General features: G+C 41.0%; 1 protein-coding gene across 1 annotated transcript; it reads left to right on the top strand.

Moving 5' to 3' along the window:
- The first annotated feature begins 848 nt into the window (after positions 1–848).
- LOC308112457 (tricarboxylate transport protein B, mitochondrial) lies at positions 849–19886 on the top strand. The gene is made up of 9 exons (XM_080467980.1): positions 849–1302; positions 10336–10443; positions 11379–11478; positions 15638–15776; positions 16265–16349; positions 16518–16622; positions 16983–17098; positions 17180–17253; positions 17880–19886. The coding sequence occupies exons 1-9, from the start codon at positions 1194–1196 to the stop codon at positions 17992–17994; spliced, it is 951 nt and encodes a 316-aa protein (XP_080324106.1). The 5' UTR covers positions 849–1193; the 3' UTR covers positions 17995–19886.
- The last annotated feature ends 2517 nt before the right edge of the window (positions 19887–22403 follow it).

The raw sequence follows: 22403 nt of genomic DNA, 5'->3' as shown, positions 1-22403 counted from the left end.
CGAGGAGCTTTTGGGAGTATGCATGTTCTGGCAGTGTGTTCGAAGGTTTAGCAGAACAACACATTTCATTTGTGGACTGGCCCTTTCTATGTGGACTTTGCATGTTGTCCCTCTGCCTCCAGTGGTTGGCAGTGTCGCCCCGTTATCCAGGGTTTCTATCTCTTTAGGCCTGGGTTTAAAAGGGTCTGTCCATCAATTAACAATTACATCATGATCTATAATGTGGCTGAATGTTCTCGCAGCGTTTCTCTTCGACTGTTCAGGGTCCTTGTTGGTTTTCGCCCGTTTTTCTTTTCCCCAGCCAGCCCCTGCGGTCCTAGCAGCTAAATAAGATGGGTGGATGGATGGAGGTAGGTTTTGAGTTTACTAGCAGTGAGTGTAATTTTTTTTTATTTTAACCTTCCCGTTTTTCAGCTTTGATTTCCATCCTCTGCTGGACTCTGGTGACATTTCCGAGCGCGCAGCCTGGACCTGATTGATGTGTCTGTCTCTGTGGCGGCAGCAGCCTGTTTGGAGAGGGTGTGGCTCGGTTGCTTCAACCAATTACTACCTCCAGCTGGGGAAATGCGTACTGTTTAGGGAGTAAATGATTTAAGGTCAAGGGAATGGGCTTTTTCTTTTTCTCGCAGAGCTGTTTTTATATGATAATAGTGTGGGGGGGGGGGGGGGGGGGAGGGAGGGAGGGAAGGAAGGCTGAGGCGCCCCACCCTTTTCTGTTTGTCGGCGGGGAGTTGTCCTCCTTTGCTGTGTGAGACCATCAGGTCTTTTTTTTTTTCCAGCTGATCAGGTCATCAAGCAGGATCTGTGTTTGTTTGACTTCACACTTCCCAGTGAAAGTTGCGCACGGCAGAACACCGGGCGCGCAACTTCCGGTTTGATATGCGCTCTTACGCACGACCCTCATGTCACTGTGTTCCCATAGTTACGAATAACATCCACTGGATATAGATAGAGGATCCCAACTTCCTTGACAGTCCCGGTGACCGCCCACAGTCAACAGCGAGATCCGCCGGAGCCTCCGGCCGCTGCGCGCGTCACCTGCACGCAGGAGGAGCGCTCGAGACCGCCGCCGTCCATGTGTTGCGCGCCCCACTCCACTTGGAACAAAACAAACTGACAGCACCACAGACTAACGATAAACTACACCAGAGCACAAGCTCGTTCAGGGTTTATTGAGTGTTTTTGCTGTAATCATGGACAAAGGCATATTTATCAGCCCTTTTGTCAGACCTCGGTGTCTGGCCGCGGCGGCGCCGGCTGGTAAAGCCAAACTAACTCACCCGGGGAAGGCGATCATGGCAGGTAAGAAAAATAAGATTTGTTGTAAGATTTGTTCTTTGTGCAACAATAAAGTTACGTGGTTACACGTTTTATACATTTTACGACAGCTTCTTTCTGGTTGTTGCGGAGTATTAGTAACACTGTAATAAAGTAAGGATATGCGACAACTACCAAACTATATATCACTTAAATAGTTAAGCTTTAAAGAATTGTTTTTTTTTTGCAGTCATACCATAACAAAGAATGAGTCTCTGTATTCAGCAAAGACACGCCTGATTCATTCAAATATGTCCGACACCACAGATCTTTTTCTGAAGCCAGTGTTGACACGGGAATGGGCTGAGAGAGACTGTATACAGTCAAACTGCTGCTGCTCCACAGTTCATTTGGTTTATTGTTTGGTTACATCACAAAGCATTTTTCTGTGGAATGACACGTGTCACTTTTGCTATGTTGGCTGAAGGCTGAACATGTGTGGGTGCTATGGTGTTTCTCTCCAAAGATGGAACAATAAGCTCATGAAACTAGTCTTTTTAAATAAGTCACATTTTCCAGCAGCTTCAAGTCTGTTTGGAAAAAACGCATTGATGTTTGGAGCTTAATGCCTCAGAAGAAAGCAGCTTTTTGTCTTCCTCAATTCCTTCTCTCCCTCTGTCCTCTCTGGTTCAGGTTATATCTCCTGCAGTAATTTGATTTTACTAATCTAAAGGTCACCTTCAGTCCACTTTTTTTTAATGCTGTTAGAGCAGAGTAAGAGGCAGTGATGCCGAGGGCATTTCCCTCTGAGACTACACATTCATGTCACCCACTGCAGGTTTACATGATGGGGATCAGGGCTGTATGATCACATGATCTCCAACAGATCTCTGTCATAGAATATCTTCTCTGTTCAGATATACAAATCAAATACGTATTTGCCTAGAAGGCAGGGTAGTAGTTTAGTAGTTGGCACTTTCACTGATTGTGGGCTGGAGTTTTTGTGTGTTTCATGTTCTCCCTGTATGTGGTGGGTTTCCTCCCACAGTCTAAACCAGGCAAATGACCATACGTTGGTCGAGGTGTGAATAAGAATGTGTGTGTAACTGTCGGTCTCTCTGTGTCTGACTGGTGACATATCCAGGGTGTACGCTGCCTTTATTCATTGTTAGCTGGGAAAGGCTCCGGCTGCTCACACAAAACTCCAAATAGCAATAAAAGAATAACAATAAAAATAGTAATATTCAGAGTGTACTAAGAATTCAATTAGAATTGAGCATGCATACATGACAATAAATACATAAGAATTATCTGGTATATTTAAATGTTTTCCAAAGGAATTACATATACTACTAAACTTAGAAGTTAAAACAAATGGATGAATATAAATGAAATCTTTACAACTAGGAACAGCTAAGACACCAAGCATGTATTCATTAGGTATTACTCAGATATTCATCTCCAGGGCTGCATCTTTATAAATGTGATGATTTGTCTAACTGAAGATTACCATAAAGTCAAATTAAAAATATCCAAAGTATTGTTAAGTACCGCTCACAACTAGCCAGACTTCACCAGTTTGCCTATCTTGAAGACTGAAACAAATGACATGGTTACACACTCATTACATGAATCCTTTGAATCCTCATTCAGCACCACTTCATTTATGTTTGTGTGACATATGTTTTGGTGAATCATCACTTAGAAAATAGAAAAACAAACTTTTTACCCTCCTCTCCCTGTTGCCCCCCTCCTCCTAACGCCCCCGACCTCCATGTGTGACGGTGATGAGGCTGCCGCAGTTCTTCCTGATGAAGAGCCTCTCCAAGGTGCTCCTGTATTAGGGCTGCATGCTGATATTTGGCAGCACTCACGCTGATTTCATTCTTGTGCTCTGGCAACCATTGTGTGCTGAATATTTCATAGTTCAGAATTTCTTTCCTTTTGATTGAAGATTAAAACAACGAAAACTGGAGAAGCAAAAGTTATTTGAATTCCTTTCCCGAGTGCTTTCTTTAAATAACTGATGCATAGATTAACGTGTAAATGTTAAAAATTAAAGAGTGGCATCAAATACTTAGATTTAAAAATTAAAGGTGCAGTTTTCCGCTTGAAAAGTCACAGAATTGATTAATCAATTCAGCATATGTTCTTTGAAGTCTAAGTTCAATCACTCGTGTGTTTGGCTTGAGACCTTAGTGCACAACACAAGCAACATGGTCCTGAAAACACAGTAACACGCAGCAGGAATATGAAACAGACATTTTTACATTGAGGGTGGTTCTGATTGTGGTATCGATTCTGCTTGTAGTCTTGTTTTCAGTTGTGTTACTTGTCTCCCAAATGGTTTCGGTTTTCATTTAAAGACCCTCTGCAGGCCAAGACATGTTTGTGTTTTTATTCCAAAATCGCAAAATACCTAATACCCTGTGAGTATGATTCATCTTCAAATAGGCTTGTTCGACATAAAGATAACACTTTGACATTCTTTGAAGCCCATCCACTTTTGTCCTAGTGCTTTTGATGAAAAGAGCAAAAAATAAAAAAAGACTCCAATTCAATCGTACAATTTAAAAGCAGATGCGGATTTAACTGAAGAGTTCTTGACTCTGGTAAAAAAAAAGAGCGAAAGGAGGAGGGAAAATCCTCTCCAGACTCATGTTTGCTTGTCAACTGCTGAAAAATGTTGAGGTAGCTGCTATGAGAGCGTGCCCCCATCAGTCCTGAGGAGCCTGATTGACTGGATGTGGCCCAGTGCTGCACCCTGCTCCCTCCTCGGAGCCGTTTCGCTCGTGTCAGGCCGGTCTGTCCAGTTCTGCAACACTTGCATAATTAAATCTCCTTCTGAGTTTCTTCTTCTTACTGAAGAATCCTGTGCTTTATCACTGTCTTTAGAGATGAAAGCGTGCCGCCGAGCCACTGGGATGGCTCGGCAACAAATGAACTGGATGTTTGAGTCCAACCTCTGCGACCGCCCATCAAAAGCCACAGCTGATGGTTTACACTGTCGGGATGCAAAGTCTTCTCCGTTCATAAATCCAGCCGACGCCTCTCTTGGCGTAATGCTTCTCTCAATGTTTCTGTTACATTTAGCAGTATGCCTCTGTGTAGACGAAGAGGGTCACTTGTACACGCCTGAGGGTTTTAACTAGACAAAGCAAGAAGTGGAAAGTCAAAGCCTAATGGCTCAGAGAGCCCACATAGACTGTGGCTTGGAGGAGGGAGGCATGATTTTCTTTCTGCTCCCGTTGGTTTCTTTAGGTCCCCTCTCAACAGCCACTAGTGATGACGGAAGTTGAGACATGGAGGAGGGAGAATTTTATCAGTGCGTGGCCTGAGGGAGAGCGAGTGGTCTAAATGGGCCTGGTGCTGATATGCTTTCATACATTGTGGCTGCTTTCAGCGCTGGAGACCTGGATTCAGAGCAGGCACAATGTGGAAAATTATAAAAACAAAGAAATGATCACATGATAGAGCAAGTTTTTCTCTTTGACAACCTCGTTTGTTTGTCACGATTTTCTTTCTTTTCATTTCTTCGATCCCCTCCGCCCCCTCCCTCTCCAGCCCTGGGGCAGCTGGTTAGGTTTTTCTTCTGAGTGGCTGTCTCCTCACGGGCTCAGAGGACTCGTCAAACTGTGGCTTACTCCCCGTTTCCTCACGTCACAGCCAACGCACACAGTCCACTTCCATTCACTGTCCCCGCCGCTTGCAGACCTGCAGGAGCAGGAGGCCAGATCATAAATCACAGTGCAGTCCTCTATCCAACCCCCACCATAACAGCTTGTCAGCGCGATGCAGGTGTCGCGCTCCCACAGACACAAACAAACAGCAGCAAGCCAATTAGTGCTGTGATTTTTTTTAAAAACAAACCATAGATCTGAACGATGTTCAGCTTGATATCACACATTATTTTTCATTATGTTGTTGAATATATTAGTAATTTATTTGTCATGCTATTTTATGATTTATGAAATTTAGGGATCCGGTATGCTAATGACTCAAGTTAAAACTGATTGCTTCTCTTTTAAATTGGCAGCCACACATTTTCATCCATATCACAGCATGAAAATTAATTTGCAGGGACTTGCAAATTGTCTGAGATAATCACTCAGTGAAAATGTTGCTACAATTTTTTGCCAAAGTTATGTAATCACAGCAGGTTATTGAGTTTTCAAGTAATTACCCTGTTAGATTTGGAATCACTGACATTTTCTGCTTGAAAAATGGTTCACCAAAAATAATCTTTTTTTTTTTTTTTTTTTCTGTTAGCAGCAGCTCCGTATGCCCGAGGGAAATATCTGACTCTTTACCTGCTGCGTTATGTGGCGTTATAATTCACTAACCTTTGTCGGGCATTTTGTCCTGGGGAGGCAGTGTGTAGAGTATTTTCTTTTACCTGAAAATTGCTCCTCCAAACTGAAAACACTATGACACGAGGCTTTCATAGCCTCTTCGCTCACCAATTTTGAAGCTGTTGATGAATTGTTTCAATCGCCACAAACCCTGTAAAAAGAGCATCTTCAATATCATGAAATGATCCACGAGCACCAGTGTTGGAATAAACCTTTTTAAACTAAACACTCATAACTGAATACTATGATGCCACTATCTCACAATCACACTGAGTCAGGTAAAGGGAACTATAATTAATTTCTTACTGGTCACTAATCTCTGTCTCTCATTGAACAATTGAAATGAAGAACCTGCTACTTTTATCCCTCAGCTGTAAAAAGCCTTGTAGTTTCCTGATGTACACACTGTCTAAACAACTTGTGTGTAATCGTGTTGCTCATGTAAATCACTGTACGTTCTGCATGCTGCGGGCTCCCGAGCAGTTAAAGCTCGTTCCCATGTAAAATTAATCAACATCCTCTTGTAATTAAACATCAGTGGAGAATTAGGGAGTGTTGTTCAGGACAGAGGAAGCCTAAAAGGCCAGACGTCAGATGAATAATTCTTTTCATCTTTGAAGCGAGGCAAAGAAAAATATTGCTTCTCTATTAATAGGACACCTCATGTTTGAAGTGCATCTGTCCTCTGGCTATGTTCACCATTTGGACTGGAGATATGGTCATAATCATGTTTCCCCCTCCCTCAGACTCCCTTATATTGTCAGGCCTCCAGAGAATCGAACACAAGAGACGGTATTTGAATTTAAGTGCATCTGAAATAATGACTGTTTTGCATCAAAACTGAATACTGATTTTATGACAAACACACTTATCGTACACACAAACATCCCAAAAGATTGTTGTCTGACACGACCTTTAGATCAGTAAACATTACAGTGAGCCGGTTTACGTGCACAGTGAAAAATATTATCAGATAATTCAAGTCATCATGTAAACAGCATAAAGTTATGATGTTATCCGATTATGAAGGGGAAAAAAGCTTGTTTGTAATGTGTGATAAAATGTATTGGAGAACAAAATGTTTAAAAAAGAAATAAAAGCAACTTCTGGAATGAACAGAAAATGTATTTAATGTTAACTAACAGTTGTTTGTTTCAAATCTTTCAATGATCTGCGACCTGTGCCGTTACTCATAGACATCCATTCAGGCACTACACAAACGTTCACCTGCATCTACGCCCATGTCACAGTGATGACAGAGCTGCAATGCAGAGTGGTAGGCCTCTATCAAGAGCAATTTTGGTTTTAGTGTCTTGCCCAAGGATAAACACCTCGGTAGGCGGAGTCCTGCTTCAAACCTCAGGATTACATGATGATCTTCTTTCCACTGCCCTACAACCAACAACCGGCAAAAAGTACAAATCTGAGTCCTTGTCTGTTCGCCTCACATGACTAGCTGATCTGGTTTTCATACTAACTCTTGCCTCACAGATGTGGTTCCAGTTGTGTTCCGACTGAATCTGGAATAAACCACAAACAACACCCTGGGCCTAATTACAGCACATTGGTTCTCACCCCACATATGTTGTTCTGCTGAATAGAAGCAAGTCTGTGCACCCAGGATCTATATTTGTAGGGGTAAATTCCCCAGACAAGTGTTATCGCTGTGCAGCTTCTGGTGTTCCACGCTCCACAGTTGCATTTGGATAATCATCAGGTTTTCTCCCCATACTTTTGGCTATGCAACGCGTGGCAACAACATGAGCCAGGACACTGCTGTGAAGTTCAAGGGGTGTTGATTAAGGTATAAATTTTACCTTGTCTGGCCAGGGAGTGACAGCAGAACCTTTAAACAGTACATCTACTCAGGCAATTTGAGTCTGATTTATGAAACTGCTGCTTAGCTTGTGGAAATTCCAGGTTTTTAAGTGCCGATTTGTATCAGCCACTGTGCAGTTTTGTTTTTTTAACCGTCTTTAGGTTCAGGATATCACTCAAGTGTCATTTCAATTTCTGTTTGTGTACGAGTAAGTGTCAGAGATCTATGTGAATGCATTGATTTTATGACACAGGGTGGAGAAGAGTGGTATTCAGAGTATGAGGAGAGAGGAAGGAAAATGCCGCTGAGGGAAAAATAGGGACAGGAGAGGTGATGGGACTGTGAAGATAAGGATTAATGGCCATTTTGTTCATTTAACCCGTGTTTGGCAGCTACACAGGAGTCATTTAGGGTGTCATCTGTAACTGGAAGTCCAAATACGTGTGTGCGTGCTTGCGTGTGTGCACGTGTGCATGTGTGCGTGTGCGTGTGTGTGTGGTTTTCACGTAGCCTGCAAAATGGAGTAGAAGACAAACAAGCTGGCCTCGCTTGCATGGTCGCTGTGTGATGAAGATTGATAACGTGTTTGTGACTGTTGCTGAGCTGGTTCCTCTGACGGACTGCTGGTTAGTTTTCACTTTGCAGCGTTGTGGCAGAAAACAGATGAATGAGCCTTATTGTTGCTTTCTCTAGACACACTGACCCACTGAGAAGGCTGGAATGGAGCATTAGTACAGATCATGTGATTTCTGTTACTTCTCAGCTGGTTCATGTTTACTTATTACTCCAGCAGGATTAGAAGACTTCCTTCTTTGTGTTCGTGGCGATCCCTCTTAGTTTTGTATCTTTGGAAATTCACCGTGACTTGGTTTTAGCATTAAGTTTAGAATTATGTTCAGTTGAGCTTATTCTATGAAAGACTTTGTAGGATTTTAACGCATCTTTTCTTTTTGTGTGTACACCCTTTTTTTCCCTGCATTGTTTATTAGTGTATATGGAAACATTCAGGGTCCGTCCACTTTGGTTGTGAGTTATTTCTATGTTTTTATCTGTGGTGGAGGCGATACTTAAAGGTGCCACTGTGTTAAAGGTCAGCAGGGGCGACACATGAAGTGTGCCAGTGAAATGTCCTTGTGTTTAAAGTGAACAAGCCAGAATACTGTCACAAAAAAGAACCACACTAAAAACAGGCCAGTAATATCAACTCGTCTCCTATTCCACTACAAAACTCTACTGAGTTTGGCAAAACAAGTCAACATTTTTGTTATAATAGATTCTACCGTGCAGGGTTTTTATTCCATTGAATAATAATTTAAAAGAATAAAGGAAATGTCCTTTTGTTGACCACTCTCAGTCAAATCTGTCTGCATGACCTGTCACGCAGAAATAAGAGGTTTCTGTTCTGTGTTATAGTCTGTGATTTTAAGTAAATTGCTTTTTTGTTGCCTGGCATGAAACAAGTACATGGACGTGCTGACAGGGTGTTGGCTCACCTGTCATGATGAAAATATAAAATTAAGTGTAAAGGGTACTAAATGTAAATTTTTTCAGAACATAGGAATAGAATGTGACAAAACATCAGTTCAGTCATTGCAACTATGTGTTTGGATTGTTTTGCAGGGATTTAAAACTGAAGGAAGACCACCAGTCAATAATTATAGCCGAACTACTGATCCCGCTTCGTAGTACCACTTTCTGTAAGGAGTCACTGTGGCTAAAATTATAGACGTAACCAACGGTAAATATAATACTTCAGATAGCTTGAGAGCTCAAGCTTTTAGCAGCCGCTAGCTAAAACTGAAAAAAACAACAACCTGAGAGTCAAGCTCATCGCTCCGCCAAATGGACAAAAGTGACATTACACCAATTGTACATACTGCACCCTCCATTCACCGTTAAGCTTAGGTGGTGAGGTAAGTGGTACTTCTACCTTACTGTAGAGGGCAGTGCTGAGCACATGGGTTTTTTTTTGTTTGTTTGTTTAATTAACAGCTAAAGATAAGACCATCAAATCACTGCACTTTATCCTTATACTACCAAAATGACTCTCTTGGAAGGGTCCATCCCTCACCTGCCAGGCTGCCACAAACCTCACAGCACATCACTGTGCAAGTGCGCATTTAGTTCACCAGAAAAAAAAAACAACAACTAAAAAGACTTCTGTGGGGATCTGTCTCCAGTTGATGTTTGTGTGTGTGTGTTTCCTCCTTTGCACAGTGTGCCATGTGTGAGTCTGTGTCATTGAGGTAATGGAGGGTCTTGTCCTGGGTAATGGAGCCCCTCCCTGAAGGCTGGCTGGATAATTTAATTAATGTCAGGCCTCTCTCCATCCCTCCTCCACTCATTGTGACTCATCTGTGTTGAGCATTAGCTTTATGTTTTGGACGTTGGTCCTCAAGCACTCAAATAATCACACTGAAAGAAACAAACGTTCATTCACCAACTTTATTTCATGTTTTGTTATTTGCAAATGTGGACTGAAGGCAAGCTACGGACATTCAAAACACATCTAAATGTCCTCATGTAACCTTCTTTAGCCTAGTTTAACTGTAGCAGGAGCATCTGATTTATACTTGCTTGGCTCGTTACTCTTTCTCCCTTGGCAGCAGTGGTTTTAATGTTTATGGACTGAAAGCCATTTGTGGAGTCACTGTGATGATCCATGATGTAATGGTGCCTCCTTAGCTCAATTCATGAGAGAGGGCTGCGGCGGCTGAGTGACGCTCAGTAAAGCTGTAGATATATAGATACTGTATGACTGGCCAAATTCAGACATGTTAACACATCACTCTATCTGTGTATTTTCCATTCTCATTTCTCTTTTTTCATGCACTTCCTCAGTTTTGTATCTTTCCATTTATCTTTAATGAAATATCGACTAATTACACTGGCGTTCTGTTTTTATAGGTGGAATTGCAGGTGGCATTGAAATCTGCATCACCTTCCCCACAGAGTACGTTAAGACTCAGTTACAGCTGGATGAAAAGGCCAATCCACCAAAATTTAGAGGAATAGGTGAGTATCAAGTCTCTGTGAACATTTTGAACAGTGTTTAAAAAAAATAAATAAAAAAATCTAAACTATGCTGCCAATATAACCAGCTGAATGTAAGTGGAGTAAATATTTTCTGCCAGTGACGGTGTTAATTAATTACAATTCCTTGTGGTTTTCTTGGAAAAAAAATTCCTATCTATCTATCTATCTATCTATCTATCTATCTATCTATCTATCTATCTATCTATCTATCTATCTATCTATCTATCTATCTATCTATCTATCTATCTATCTATCTATCTATCTATCTATCTATCTATCTATCTATCTATCCCATCTCTCTCTGGAGCTCATTATCTAATTACCCATCATCCTCAGGTACATTAGTGATTCTGGCAGGCTGTCACTGTGCTTGTTTATGTGACTTAGAACAGACCAATGCACACGCGCACACTCTCCATAGATGCGTGCCAGCGTACGCAAACACACCCAGGATGTGTTAATATGAGCCGCGGCTCTGAGGATTGGAGACCATGCTAATGAGCACTCCAGACAGCTGTTGCTTTCTCTTGCTCACTTGTGCGTTTGGCTTGACAGCAAAAAAAAACAGATTGCTGGACCGATTTCTCCCAGAGCCAGAGGCAAGTTCAAAGAAGAAGAAAGAAAGAAAAAAGTTTTGAGTAAACAAGCCTGTGGTCCAACTTGCCAGTCTTACTGTATAACTGATGAGGGTAACACACTGTCGCCAGTCACTGTTGTGATGTTTGTGGCGTTGATGAACCACCCTCAACAGATGTGTCACATGTAATATTTGATGCATTCTTAATTATTCTCTAGAGGCTGCCTGTACCTGAAAATGTTACTGTGACAACTGATAGCAACAGCTCCATGAAGGGTATAGAATTGTTACTCCCTTCTTGTTCTTTGTGTGATATTGTGTGTGTGTCTTCCTACAGGTGACTGTGTTAAGCAGACAGTACAGAGTCATGGTGTCAGAGGACTGTACAGAGGACTTAGCTCGCTCCTATATGGATCCATTCCCAAGTCTGCAGTCAGGTAAGCCTGTGTGCACCATTAATACATTGATTTAAGTCAAAGAAAGGTGAGTCTTACAAAAACAGAAACAATAAATGGCTGAACTAACACCAAATCCTTCATAAGTGTGTTTTATATTGGGTATCTCATTCAGTTTATATCACAAGGAGGAGTGTATGTATGTGCAAAGCACCATCGTATAAAATGAACATTTAGCTCAAGTCATTATAGTGTTCTACCTGGAACCACTAACTCACACACTCCAATTATTCTAGTCCATTACCCACAAGGCTAGGCATAAATGCCACTCTAGCCTTCAGTATAATTATGTTATTCTTTCCCAGCTGTGACATTTATCTCCAGACAAGTGTGCACAGTGGAGCTTGTACACGTGCACACACTTACCCATATACACACACATCCACACAGCGCACAAACCCTGGATGTTTTCATTGTTTGTTTTTTTTGCGTATGTCATTGTTGAATGTGTGTGTGCGTGTGTGTGTGTGGGGGGGGATGCTGGAGGGTTTTCTGTTGGACGGATAGACAGGCCCAGCCAAGTGGAGCAAAGATGCCACTCAAAGTCAGACAGGGTCTCAAAGGGGGTACAAGGAGGGGGACTCGTGTTAAAGCTCTGGTGCTGGGTGCTGGGTGCTGTGTGCGTGTGTGAGTGTGTGTACATGCGTGTGTGAGTGTGTGCGTGTGGGTGTGTGTGTGTCACTCTTCAGAAACCGTTCAAGGGGGAGACTAAATTGTTTTGTGTCAATTCAGAGGCAGACTTTCTTTGAGGGGATACAGCATGTAAAAGAAAAAGGTTTGCTTGGTTGCTTCTAGTGCTTTTAGGATTTTGTATTGTGCCATGTACGAAATTTTCTACTCTTTCCATTAAGAAAACATATTACTGGCGACAATATTCATAAAACAGTATGTAAACAGGTGACTAATGGATGTTTATATCCACCCATAATTTTCCAGTCATTTAAAAAAAATACACAAACAGTTGAACTAAAAAAAAATTAAATATAAAAAAGTTAAGTCATACAATAAATCTCTCTCTCTCTCTCTTTCTCTTTCTCTCTCTCTCTCTCTCTCTCTCACACACACACACGCACACAAACTAAGATTATGGGTAAATTCAACAAGAAGCATGAATGTTGTTTTTACTGGGTAATACATTGCCTACTTCTCCATTCTGAAATGTCTTTCTATTTAAACAGATTTATTTTCCTTAAACTAAAGGCTAGAAACCCACAGACTTTAGAAATACAGCAGCGAAGAAGGGACAGCATGATTAAAAAGAAGGAACGTGATGGAGAGATGGAAATAGGGAGTGAGATAGTTTTGATTTATGGAGCTTTTTATGTTCGCCACTGCTCGGTGCAAGTCTGTTTTCGATCCCTTTCCTCCGTATTTCCTCCATCCTTTCCCCTTCCCCTGTTCTATCCCTTCAGCCCTCTCACTCCCCCCATCCCATTAACTGATTGCCTGTGCACCATTATGCACCACAGTATGCTGGAGGGTTGTCAGGGAAGTATCAGAGATACACAAAGACGACCCTTTTACCTTTTCCTTCACTTAACCCTTCATCCCTATCACAGCATCCTTCTTCCCTTTCTTTCCAATCTCTTCAGTCCCTTCTTCTTTACCGTTTTCTCTCCCATGCAATCTCTTCACCTCCTCCTCACCTTCTCTCATCGGCTAAAGAGCCGACCTTGTAGAAAGTCCCACTAATGAAGATTGGCCACCACTCCACTGTCGAGTATGACGCATTTCTCACTGTGGATGTCGGCCAAAAGATGTCGTATTGTCACTGAAAACTTCGGTCCTCTTCTTAAGTGGAAAGGGGGATTTAGGAGGGTAAAATTGACGAAGGAGCTCTTGACAAGTGCCATATTTCTCTCTGACAGCCTTTAATGAATAGCATTTGCCTCACAGAGTTAGTCATTAAGTGCTCCGCCATCTCGGAGCAGTCTGAGATTGTTACGTGGAATAACACCTTATTTTTACTTTATGCAGCTTGAAGTTGGTGTCAGGCATGACTGTAAGAAAGATGAAATTATAACGGTTCATTGTCTCTACCTGCTTGACAGCAGAAGTCCAATAACTGTGAGGAGCCGGATTTTCAAAGCAAACTGAATGTGTGTGAAGAGCGAAGCAGAGGAACAGATGTAGAAGGTTAATGAGCAGAGAAGAAAATCCTGCAGTATAAAGGCAGATGGGGAAGGAAACTAAAACCACTGGAGCCAAGTGTTAGAGATGAAATTCATCAGACTTGTGATGACGGGTGGTGGCTCCGCAGCTCAGACAGACTCAGAAAAGACAGAAGAAAACGAGCCATTCATCAAGACTATTTGTCTGTCCTCCCCCGCCTCTTTGCTAAATGTACCGGACAGTGTCCTGCCGTCACCACAATTCAATTTCACCTATAAATAACCTTTCTTGTAAAGGACTGGCTGGCACAACATTTAGTGATTGCAGAGATACAGACCACACCTCTCTTTCTCCTTCGGCCGGCTTCCAATGGCAGCTGCTGCTGGTCTTCTGTTGATTATGGAGAGTCTGCATTTATTGCAGCATCTTTTAATGAGGAAGCAAGCAGGACAATAAAGTAAAAGCCTTCGACACAATATGCACTTTCAGCAGTTTGCGCTCACAAAAAGAAAGTTTCAGTGAGTCTGAAAAACAGAGAAAAAAACAATTTTATATCTGCTCAAATGTCCTCCTCAGCTTTCTGTTTTCTGCAGGCATTTATTAAACACCTTTTCACATTTGGTACATAGAACCTCATTATATTTCCAGAGAGGACTTGTTTTTACCTTCTTTTTTTTTTTTGTTCACTTCAATGTTTTTATGAAGCGTACACTTTAAGTTTAATATAGTGTGAAATGATGGTTAGCCAATTACTCTTCAACTCTTCAACTACACAGCTCTTTTCTTGTTAGTAAATCAAATGCACACTTACACATAGACACAAATACATGTGCACATACAGTTACAGTACTCACACGCACGTTAACTCTCACACAAATACACAGTGCTATGTACTTACATGTAAGGACAAGCTCATAATGATAACGATTAAACAAAACAAATTAAAGTGGGATGTAAAACTAATAAGACTTATTAAATAATTGTTTAATTTGATTAATGACTAATATTAAGTTGAAGAGTGAAACGCTACTGCAGGTGAGAAGAAGATATATTTCTATTACTAAAATACACATAAAACAAAGAAAAAAATAAACACTGAGCCCTGACATTATAGATTACAAAGCACTGCTTAACGTGGTTTGCAAAAGCACTCATACCCCTTGATTTTCCCCATATTTTGATCCATTAAACCACAAATGTAAATGTATTTTGGATTTTAGGTGATAGACCAACACAACGTGCCACATAATTGTGACGTGAAAGGAAAATGTTACATGGGTTTACATTTTTTTACAAATAATAAACTGAAAAGTGTGGCGTGCAAAAGTATTTTTACCCCGAGTCGATGCTTTGTAGCGCCACCTTTAGCTGCAATCACAGCTGCAAGTCCTTGGGGTGTGTCTCAACCAGCTTTGCACATCTGACTGAAATACTTGCACAGTCTTCTTTGCAAAATAGCTCAAGCTCAGTCATGTTGGATGGAGAGTGTCCCTGAACGGCAATTTTGAAATTGTGCCAGAGATTTTCAAATTGCATTAAGATCTGGACTTTGAGTTGTCCAATTTAACACATGATTTTTTGGGGATTAGATTGCACATAAGTGGACTTTATTTACAAAATTAGATGACTTCTGAAGGCTCTGGATTTTATTTTAGGTGTATCAGAGTTAAGGGGCATGTATGCTTTTGCGTCATTTTCTTTCCACTTCACAATTATGTGGCATGTTGTGTTGGTCTATTACATACAATCCCAATGACATACATGTGCCTTTGTGGTTGTAAGTGACAATATGTGAAAAAGTTCGAGAGGTGTGAATAAGTTTGCAAGCCACTGTAAAAGTCAGACTGAAGATGTGCTGATTAAGTTTACAAAATGCTGCTTTACATAATTGGAAAATCTTAATTTCCTTGATTATCTTGATTAAAGTAAACCAACAAATATTTTTATCAATTAAATCAAGATTGTGGTTTTAATTTTCACATGATTTACACTTCCCATAATTCACTGCTGATTCTCTTCTTCTGGTCAGGTTCGGTGTGTTTGAGTTCCTCAGTAATCACGCCAAAGATGAGTCTGGCCGGCTGGACAGCACCAGAGGGCTGCTGTGTGGGCTCGGGGCGGGGGTCATGGAGGCTGTGTTGGTGGTCTGCCCCATGGAAACTGTAAAGGTCCGTCACAACTAACCTCTGATGTCAGATAATTAGTATCATGCATCAGGTACACAGATGACTTGGGTGCACATTAGCATCAGTGTGGTTTGATAATTTGTACTTTTCAGGAAGACGCACCTTTTCTCCTTGAACGTTTAAAAAAAGTTTCAATGATGTTTAATCCTCAGAATAGATCTCGTTCTGTATTTTCAGGGCTCCCTTTAATATAACGAGTGAAACATTTGTTACTGTGTCACTGCATCAATAATTATGCAAGCAAAGCATACTACCTGTGAGAGTGTTAGTTACAACTCATAATATTTGTAGTAAAGCTGTCTAACAGTGTGTCCTTGTACATTAACTGATCCCAGTGTCCTTGAAGGAGAGCTACAATACACATCTGTGCTGTTTTATCTCTGTTATTTGCCATTATTCCCAGAAAAGCTACTTTTTTGCTCTGGATGATTATCTCAATGTTCTTCTTCTTCTTTTTTTAATCTCCCAAGGTTAAATTCATTCACGACCAGACTTCAGCCAAACCCAAATACAAGGGCTTCTTCCATGGAGTCAGAGAGATAGTCAGAGTGCAAGGTAAAAGGTCTCCTCACATGCATGTCACTCACCTGACACCTAGTGGTTGAACAGGGTAATACGGCTGAGCACATCTTGCTTGGTGCTCTGTGTCATCCAGGATGCTGTTAACGTTAAACACATGAGGGAAATTCTTCCAATTGACCCAATCTCTTCCTGCCTGAACAGGTTTAATGGGGACGTATCAGGGCTTAACTGCGACGGTGCTCAAACAAGGCTCCAACCAGGCTATCCGCTTCTATGTTATGACCTCTCTCAAGAACTGGTACAAAGGTCAGTCTGCAGGAACACACACACTGTTTGCTTTTGTCCGTCACTATTATAAATCATATGTAATCAAGTCATCCGGGGGTCTGAGAGCCTGGTTTTGCTCTTTTGTGTGCTGATTTGAAGTCCTCAGAGCGTACGGTGTGGAATGAGGACTTAGAATAAAACTACGACTAGAACAAAGAGTATATTTGTACTGTACATTGTATGGAATGAGGACACAGTCTTTATCTGAAGTACAAAACTTTGGCAACCTGCCTGCCGCGTTTCAGGAAGTGCCTGTTCTGCTCATGTGTTCAGGACTAATTGTGAAGCCATCATTCATAACTTCACTCTCACTGGCTCATATGTTGTCCCTTTCTCCAGGCGATGACCCCAACAAGCACATCAATCCCTTAGTGACGGGAGTCTTTGGAGCCGTTGCAGGAGCGGCCAGTGTGTTTGGAAACACTCCACTAGATGTCATCAAGACAAGGATGCAGGTGCTTCATTTGTTAGTTGTATTCTAAAGCCTATAGCTGTGTTATAATGTCATCAACAGTGTTTTTAATGTCTCTCTCAAGGGTCTGGAAGCACATAAATATAAAAGCACACTGGATTGTGCCATGAAGATCCTGAGATATGAAGGCTTGGCAGCGTGAGTACACTTGCTTTTTGTTGAATAGTTTAGTGAATGGCCGCACGGTTTCCTTGTGTTTAGTCCTCATGGTCCGGGCCCGAGGGCCTTTTTGTGCGGAGATTGCATTATGTGTGCGGGTTTTCTCAGGTTAGCCCTGATTCCTCTCACAGTCCAAAAACAATGTGTCTGAGGTTAATTGGTGTGATAATAAGTATTTATTAATAATAACGATACATTTTATTTATAGGCGCCTTTCCCAGCACTCATGGTCACCTCACAAAAGTTAAAAACAACTTTAAAACCAAAACAATATTTGTGATTGTCCGTCTCTCAGCGTGATGTTCTTTCAACGTGTCGACAGTGCACCATGCCTTCACCTCTAGTCAGCCGCGATCAGCTCCAGAAATCTGCAACCTTAAGTTGGATAATGCAGAATAGAAGATAGATGGATGGTTTAGTATGGCTTTGGTTTATAGTTTTAATACATTGTCGATTGTGATCCATTCAAACACAAGCTGCCTTTATTCCTTACTCAGCTCACAAGTTCTACTTTTTAAGCTGTAAATGTAACACAATTTGTCGTGTTTATCAAGAAATATTTAGGAACTTTTTCTTGAGAACAAACTGTTGTTGTTCTTCTCTAGTTTCTACAAAGGGACGGTTCCCCGGCTGGGCCGTGTGTGTCTCGATGTGGCTATAGTTTTCATCATCTATGAGGAGGTTGTGAAGGTCCTGAATACCGTCTGGAAAACAGAATGAGCTGCTGGATAACCACAGAGGGCGGCACCGTGTACAGACCTGAGTTCATTGTATTTTCTGTGGAGGTGACGCAGAGAGATGAACTGAGATCTGTGCTGTATGCAGACCAGGAAGTCAGAGACCTCACTAGAGGCTTCAGAGAAGAATGAGAGCCTCACAATGATCACAGTGAACATGTCGCCTATATCTGCACAGCTGTAGGGGAAGCTTAGAGCCACGAGTCTTTCACAAAGTGGGATTATATTATAAAGTTAGCCAAGTAATTGTGAGGAAAAAAAAGGCATTGTTCTTGAGATAATTCATCACTTTCTAAATGTGAACACATACACACCTGAGACCAGAAACATCCTAGGTACAACCATTTTTCAGGTTTTCCAGCACAGCACTTTAGTTTACTTTACCTGGCTCTCTGTTTATATAAGCCTGCTTTGTAAAACACCCTCTCGTGAAGAACATACCTTCTCCTCATTCACAGCTGTCGGCTGATGTCTACTGCAAGTTTCCAGATTTCAGTTTCTTGAGTTTCAGTGGCTGTTCTATGTTTGTTCTTGTGCCTAAAAAGATTTTGAACCCAGAGCAGCCAAACTGCAGCTAACATGCAACTGCTGCAACTTCCATAGCTTGGCCTTTAATTACTTTGATTTTACAATTACGATATGCCGATTATTTTTATACAGTGTAGATTCTAATTCAGATTATTGTGGGGGTTATTGTGTATTGTGAAGTATGTTTTATGTGCAAAATGCCAAAAGTAATTTGCAATGAAAGCCTGTTAGCAGTAAGAAGGTGAAAATGACTTTGACAAGAGCAAATAATATATTAGTAAGATTTATATTGTAATGTATGTTACGTAGGTATTCATTAAAACGTTGAATGTCTAATAAGTAGTTGAGAAACTATTGCTGTTAATCCGTGTCACTTGTGTTGAGGTTTTCTCTGTAATCAGATGTAAGAGTATTTTTTATGATACGAGAAAATGAATTAATTGCCGTATTTCGCTGTGAGTCTTAATGGTGCTGAGTCACGTGGATGAAGGTTCATATGACCTCCATCTCCGTTTCAGCTAAAGGCTGCCCGTTCATTGGGTCATATCCTCACACCACACACCTGCCACTCCATCTTTATCTATCTTCCATTTACATAAAGAGAAGATTGAAATTATTTCGTTCTCGTGCCTACATGTTGTATAATTTGTACAACAAAACTTTCTTACCTTGGTAGTTTGGACCCAATCTACTGATCGACAGGATAAATCAGAATTCAAGCAAATTATGATAAAAAAAATATATAAAACACACACAAATACACACACATACATTCCTGTTTAATCTTAAATGTCAAATTAGTGATGTGCCAGAACAGATACTTTCTTCATTATCAGTAAAGCAAATGAGTGAAGTTCTCAATCTGCTCACATCCATTTTCAGTGTCATGTTTTATTCAGGGTTTTGCTTTTCACTCACGTGCCTTTTGGTAAATGCTTCACGAGAAGATGTCTCATATATTTGAATCTGATCTTTTGTCATCACGGAGGTGCGCGATCTCTCCAATCTCTCCATTCTTCCCTGTCTTCTTTGACATCACCCGTGATTTGAAAGTAGCCATAATCCAGAAGCATCACTGTGATGATTGTATTAAAAAGCTGATGGATATTTTTTTCTCTTTCACTATACAATATACTAATTTACTGCCAAATCCCTAAGAGACCATTTTCTGTGACTGTAGACTAATGTATTCCAATGCTGTGTATGTATGGGTGTGTGACTCTGTGTTTCACTATGATGAGGCTCGTGCAATAAACATGTCCCCCTCTACTTGTTGGTGCTTAATGTAAAGTTCTTTGTTAAAGGGATGATGACAAAAACCCATTAAAAAAGCATCTGAAACTGTGCAGACTGTCTTGTTTCCACACTCCCTCATTCCACTGTTATTCTGCCCCTTTGGTTTCAGAAGATCATGTCAGGACAATCCATGGGGGGCAGGCTGGGGGGGGGGGGGGGGGGGGTCGGTTGGGCTCGGGTCGGGGGGGTTGGGGACTGGACAGGGAACCTATTGTTCCAGTTTTGGCTGATGTTCATGTTGGGTGAATTAACTATCCATCTCTCCGTCATTTTCACTTGGGTTCACCCTCACACACTTCAGATCCCTGGTGCCTCAGTGTTTTGTTGTGCAAAGGAATGCAGAGTGTAGACGAAGGGAGTAAGGATGGCATGTAGTGGACATTTTGGCCTGAATGGGGAATTGAAAGAAATGTACTGTGGTTTTTGCACATGTGTTATTGACCTGGAAATACATTTAGACATTAAAAAAATAAGTTGTGAAATCAACAGTACAAATTAAGGGAGTTTTTCCAAAACATGTGTGTGAGATTCAAGTATTGACATCTTTGTAAAACAGTTTTAATGTGTTGTACTTTATCTTTCAGCATAGTCATGGTGAGGCTTCCACTGTTTGAATGTGTATATAGTATTCCGCACTGAGAGTTGTATCTTGTGTTTGCACAAAACTTTAGCATCACTACAACCAGCAGACTCCAGAATGACTGCACAGTGTACAATAGACGGGTCTTTCTTGGCAACGCTGCTTTAGATTCAGCTCCAGTGCAGGTCACAGATTATTTGTGCTTCATCATAAAGTAACATTATTGCACTTAAGTACATTTAAGTATCTGTATGTTTACAACTTTTTACTTCTGCTGATTACATTTGAACACAGTACTTTCGACTGCTAATCTTCTCAAAACTGACTCATTACTTCCAGATTTACAGTGAAACCATCACACCTATCTCTACCAAAAAAGTTACCTTACAAAAGCACAGTTTGTACATAAAGTTGACGATGATTTATACTTTTGACCTTTGTACTGGAGTGCATTTCATAATCTGAACTTTTGAAGAAATGGAGATGAATGGCACATTTACTTTTATCAAGGTCTTTTTTTTTACACAAATAATGAACCTGTAGAAAAATGATTGTTAATGAAATCAAATCATTGCTGCAGCTCGATGTTTGATGAGCTCAGACAGTAACATTTCTCTTTTCACATGTCTGCAGTAGAATAACACGGATAACACGTCAGAATTATTGCTAAAATGATGATCTACAGATTACTCAATGAAAACACATATTCTGCAAAGCTCATTTTGCACTCTAGAGGGAGCTCTTGTTCAAAGTCATGTGTTAGTCTGACACACACACACACACACACACCCACACACACACACACTCACACGCACACACACGCACACACTCTGATGAGTGACGCCTCCTCTGGCTTCATATCTGCACAATAAGGCTTTATTAGGAGCGTCAACGCGCCCACCAACTTCCCTTCATCCTAACATCATCACTCACTCCCTTCTCCTCCTTTACTGGAAAGACTGGATTGGGCCGAAATTGCCCCCAAAATTCTCTCACCATCTTCACAGACGTCAATAGCACAGCTCAGGTCTTAAGATCATCTTTGAACTCCGACTATGAAAAGTTGGGCTCTCATTTTTCCTGGCATGTCCTGAACATCTGAGGTGAAAGAAAATAGAGTACATTCAATAAAGAACAATTTAGAAAAAGTCTCATTTTCAACGTACAACGCTGTGGATTTAAAGAATTTTAGACTGAATAAGTAAATAAATAATAAATAACGAAGAGATATGAATATATTTGAATCCAAGTGCTCCGATGGGTTCTAGAATATTGAGTCCATGAAAGATAACATTTGGTACAATTATTTCACCGCAGACCTGTAAAACATGACATAATGTACTGAGGTGTGGATGTGCTCCTCTTACTAAACCAGGACGTGATCATCGTTGCCTTGGTGCGCTTTTACAGTATCCACCATTGGATGTACTTTCCCCATTCAGTGGGAAGCAGTGGAGGGTGAGTAATGTTATTGTTCTGCAGTCGTTTCTCTGTGTCGGGGTAAAGCTCTACACGATGATTGGGGAGGGTTGTATGGCTAAAGCCCGAAAAGACCGTGTCATTTTTTGAATGGAGACAGACACAATCCACTTTTCTATCTTATTTACTTATCAACAGATTATGAAGCCAATGCGCCGCTGTCCGTGGTGCTGAATGTGATTTTGTAATCTGAACCCCAACAGACGTTCACATGCGTTTTATATGCAGCTTTCATTTAAATGCAACGGAAACCCTTGGCGTGATAACTTTTTTTAACTTGAATATAACTGTTTTGGATACATAGAAAAGTGCTGACATCAGTTCAGACACATTGCAACAGGATCCTCTGAATGCCCACTTCTGGTTAACCTTCCCAAGGAGATAATTTGTGTCCTTTCAGCGAAATGTCATTTATTCGACTGATTGTTTTTTTGTATCTCAACCTTCACAAATAAGCAAGCGACAGAGGCTGGTACTGCGCGTCTTTCCCAATAACCAGCAGTCTCTCT

Source organism: Lipophrys pholis (genome assembly GCF_963383615.2).
Source record: "Lipophrys pholis genome assembly, chromosome: 7".
In the NCBI taxonomy this organism is placed as follows: Eukaryota; Metazoa; Chordata; class Actinopteri; order Blenniiformes; family Blenniidae; genus Lipophrys; species Lipophrys pholis.
This window is presented reverse-complemented; position numbering and strand designations above follow the sequence as displayed.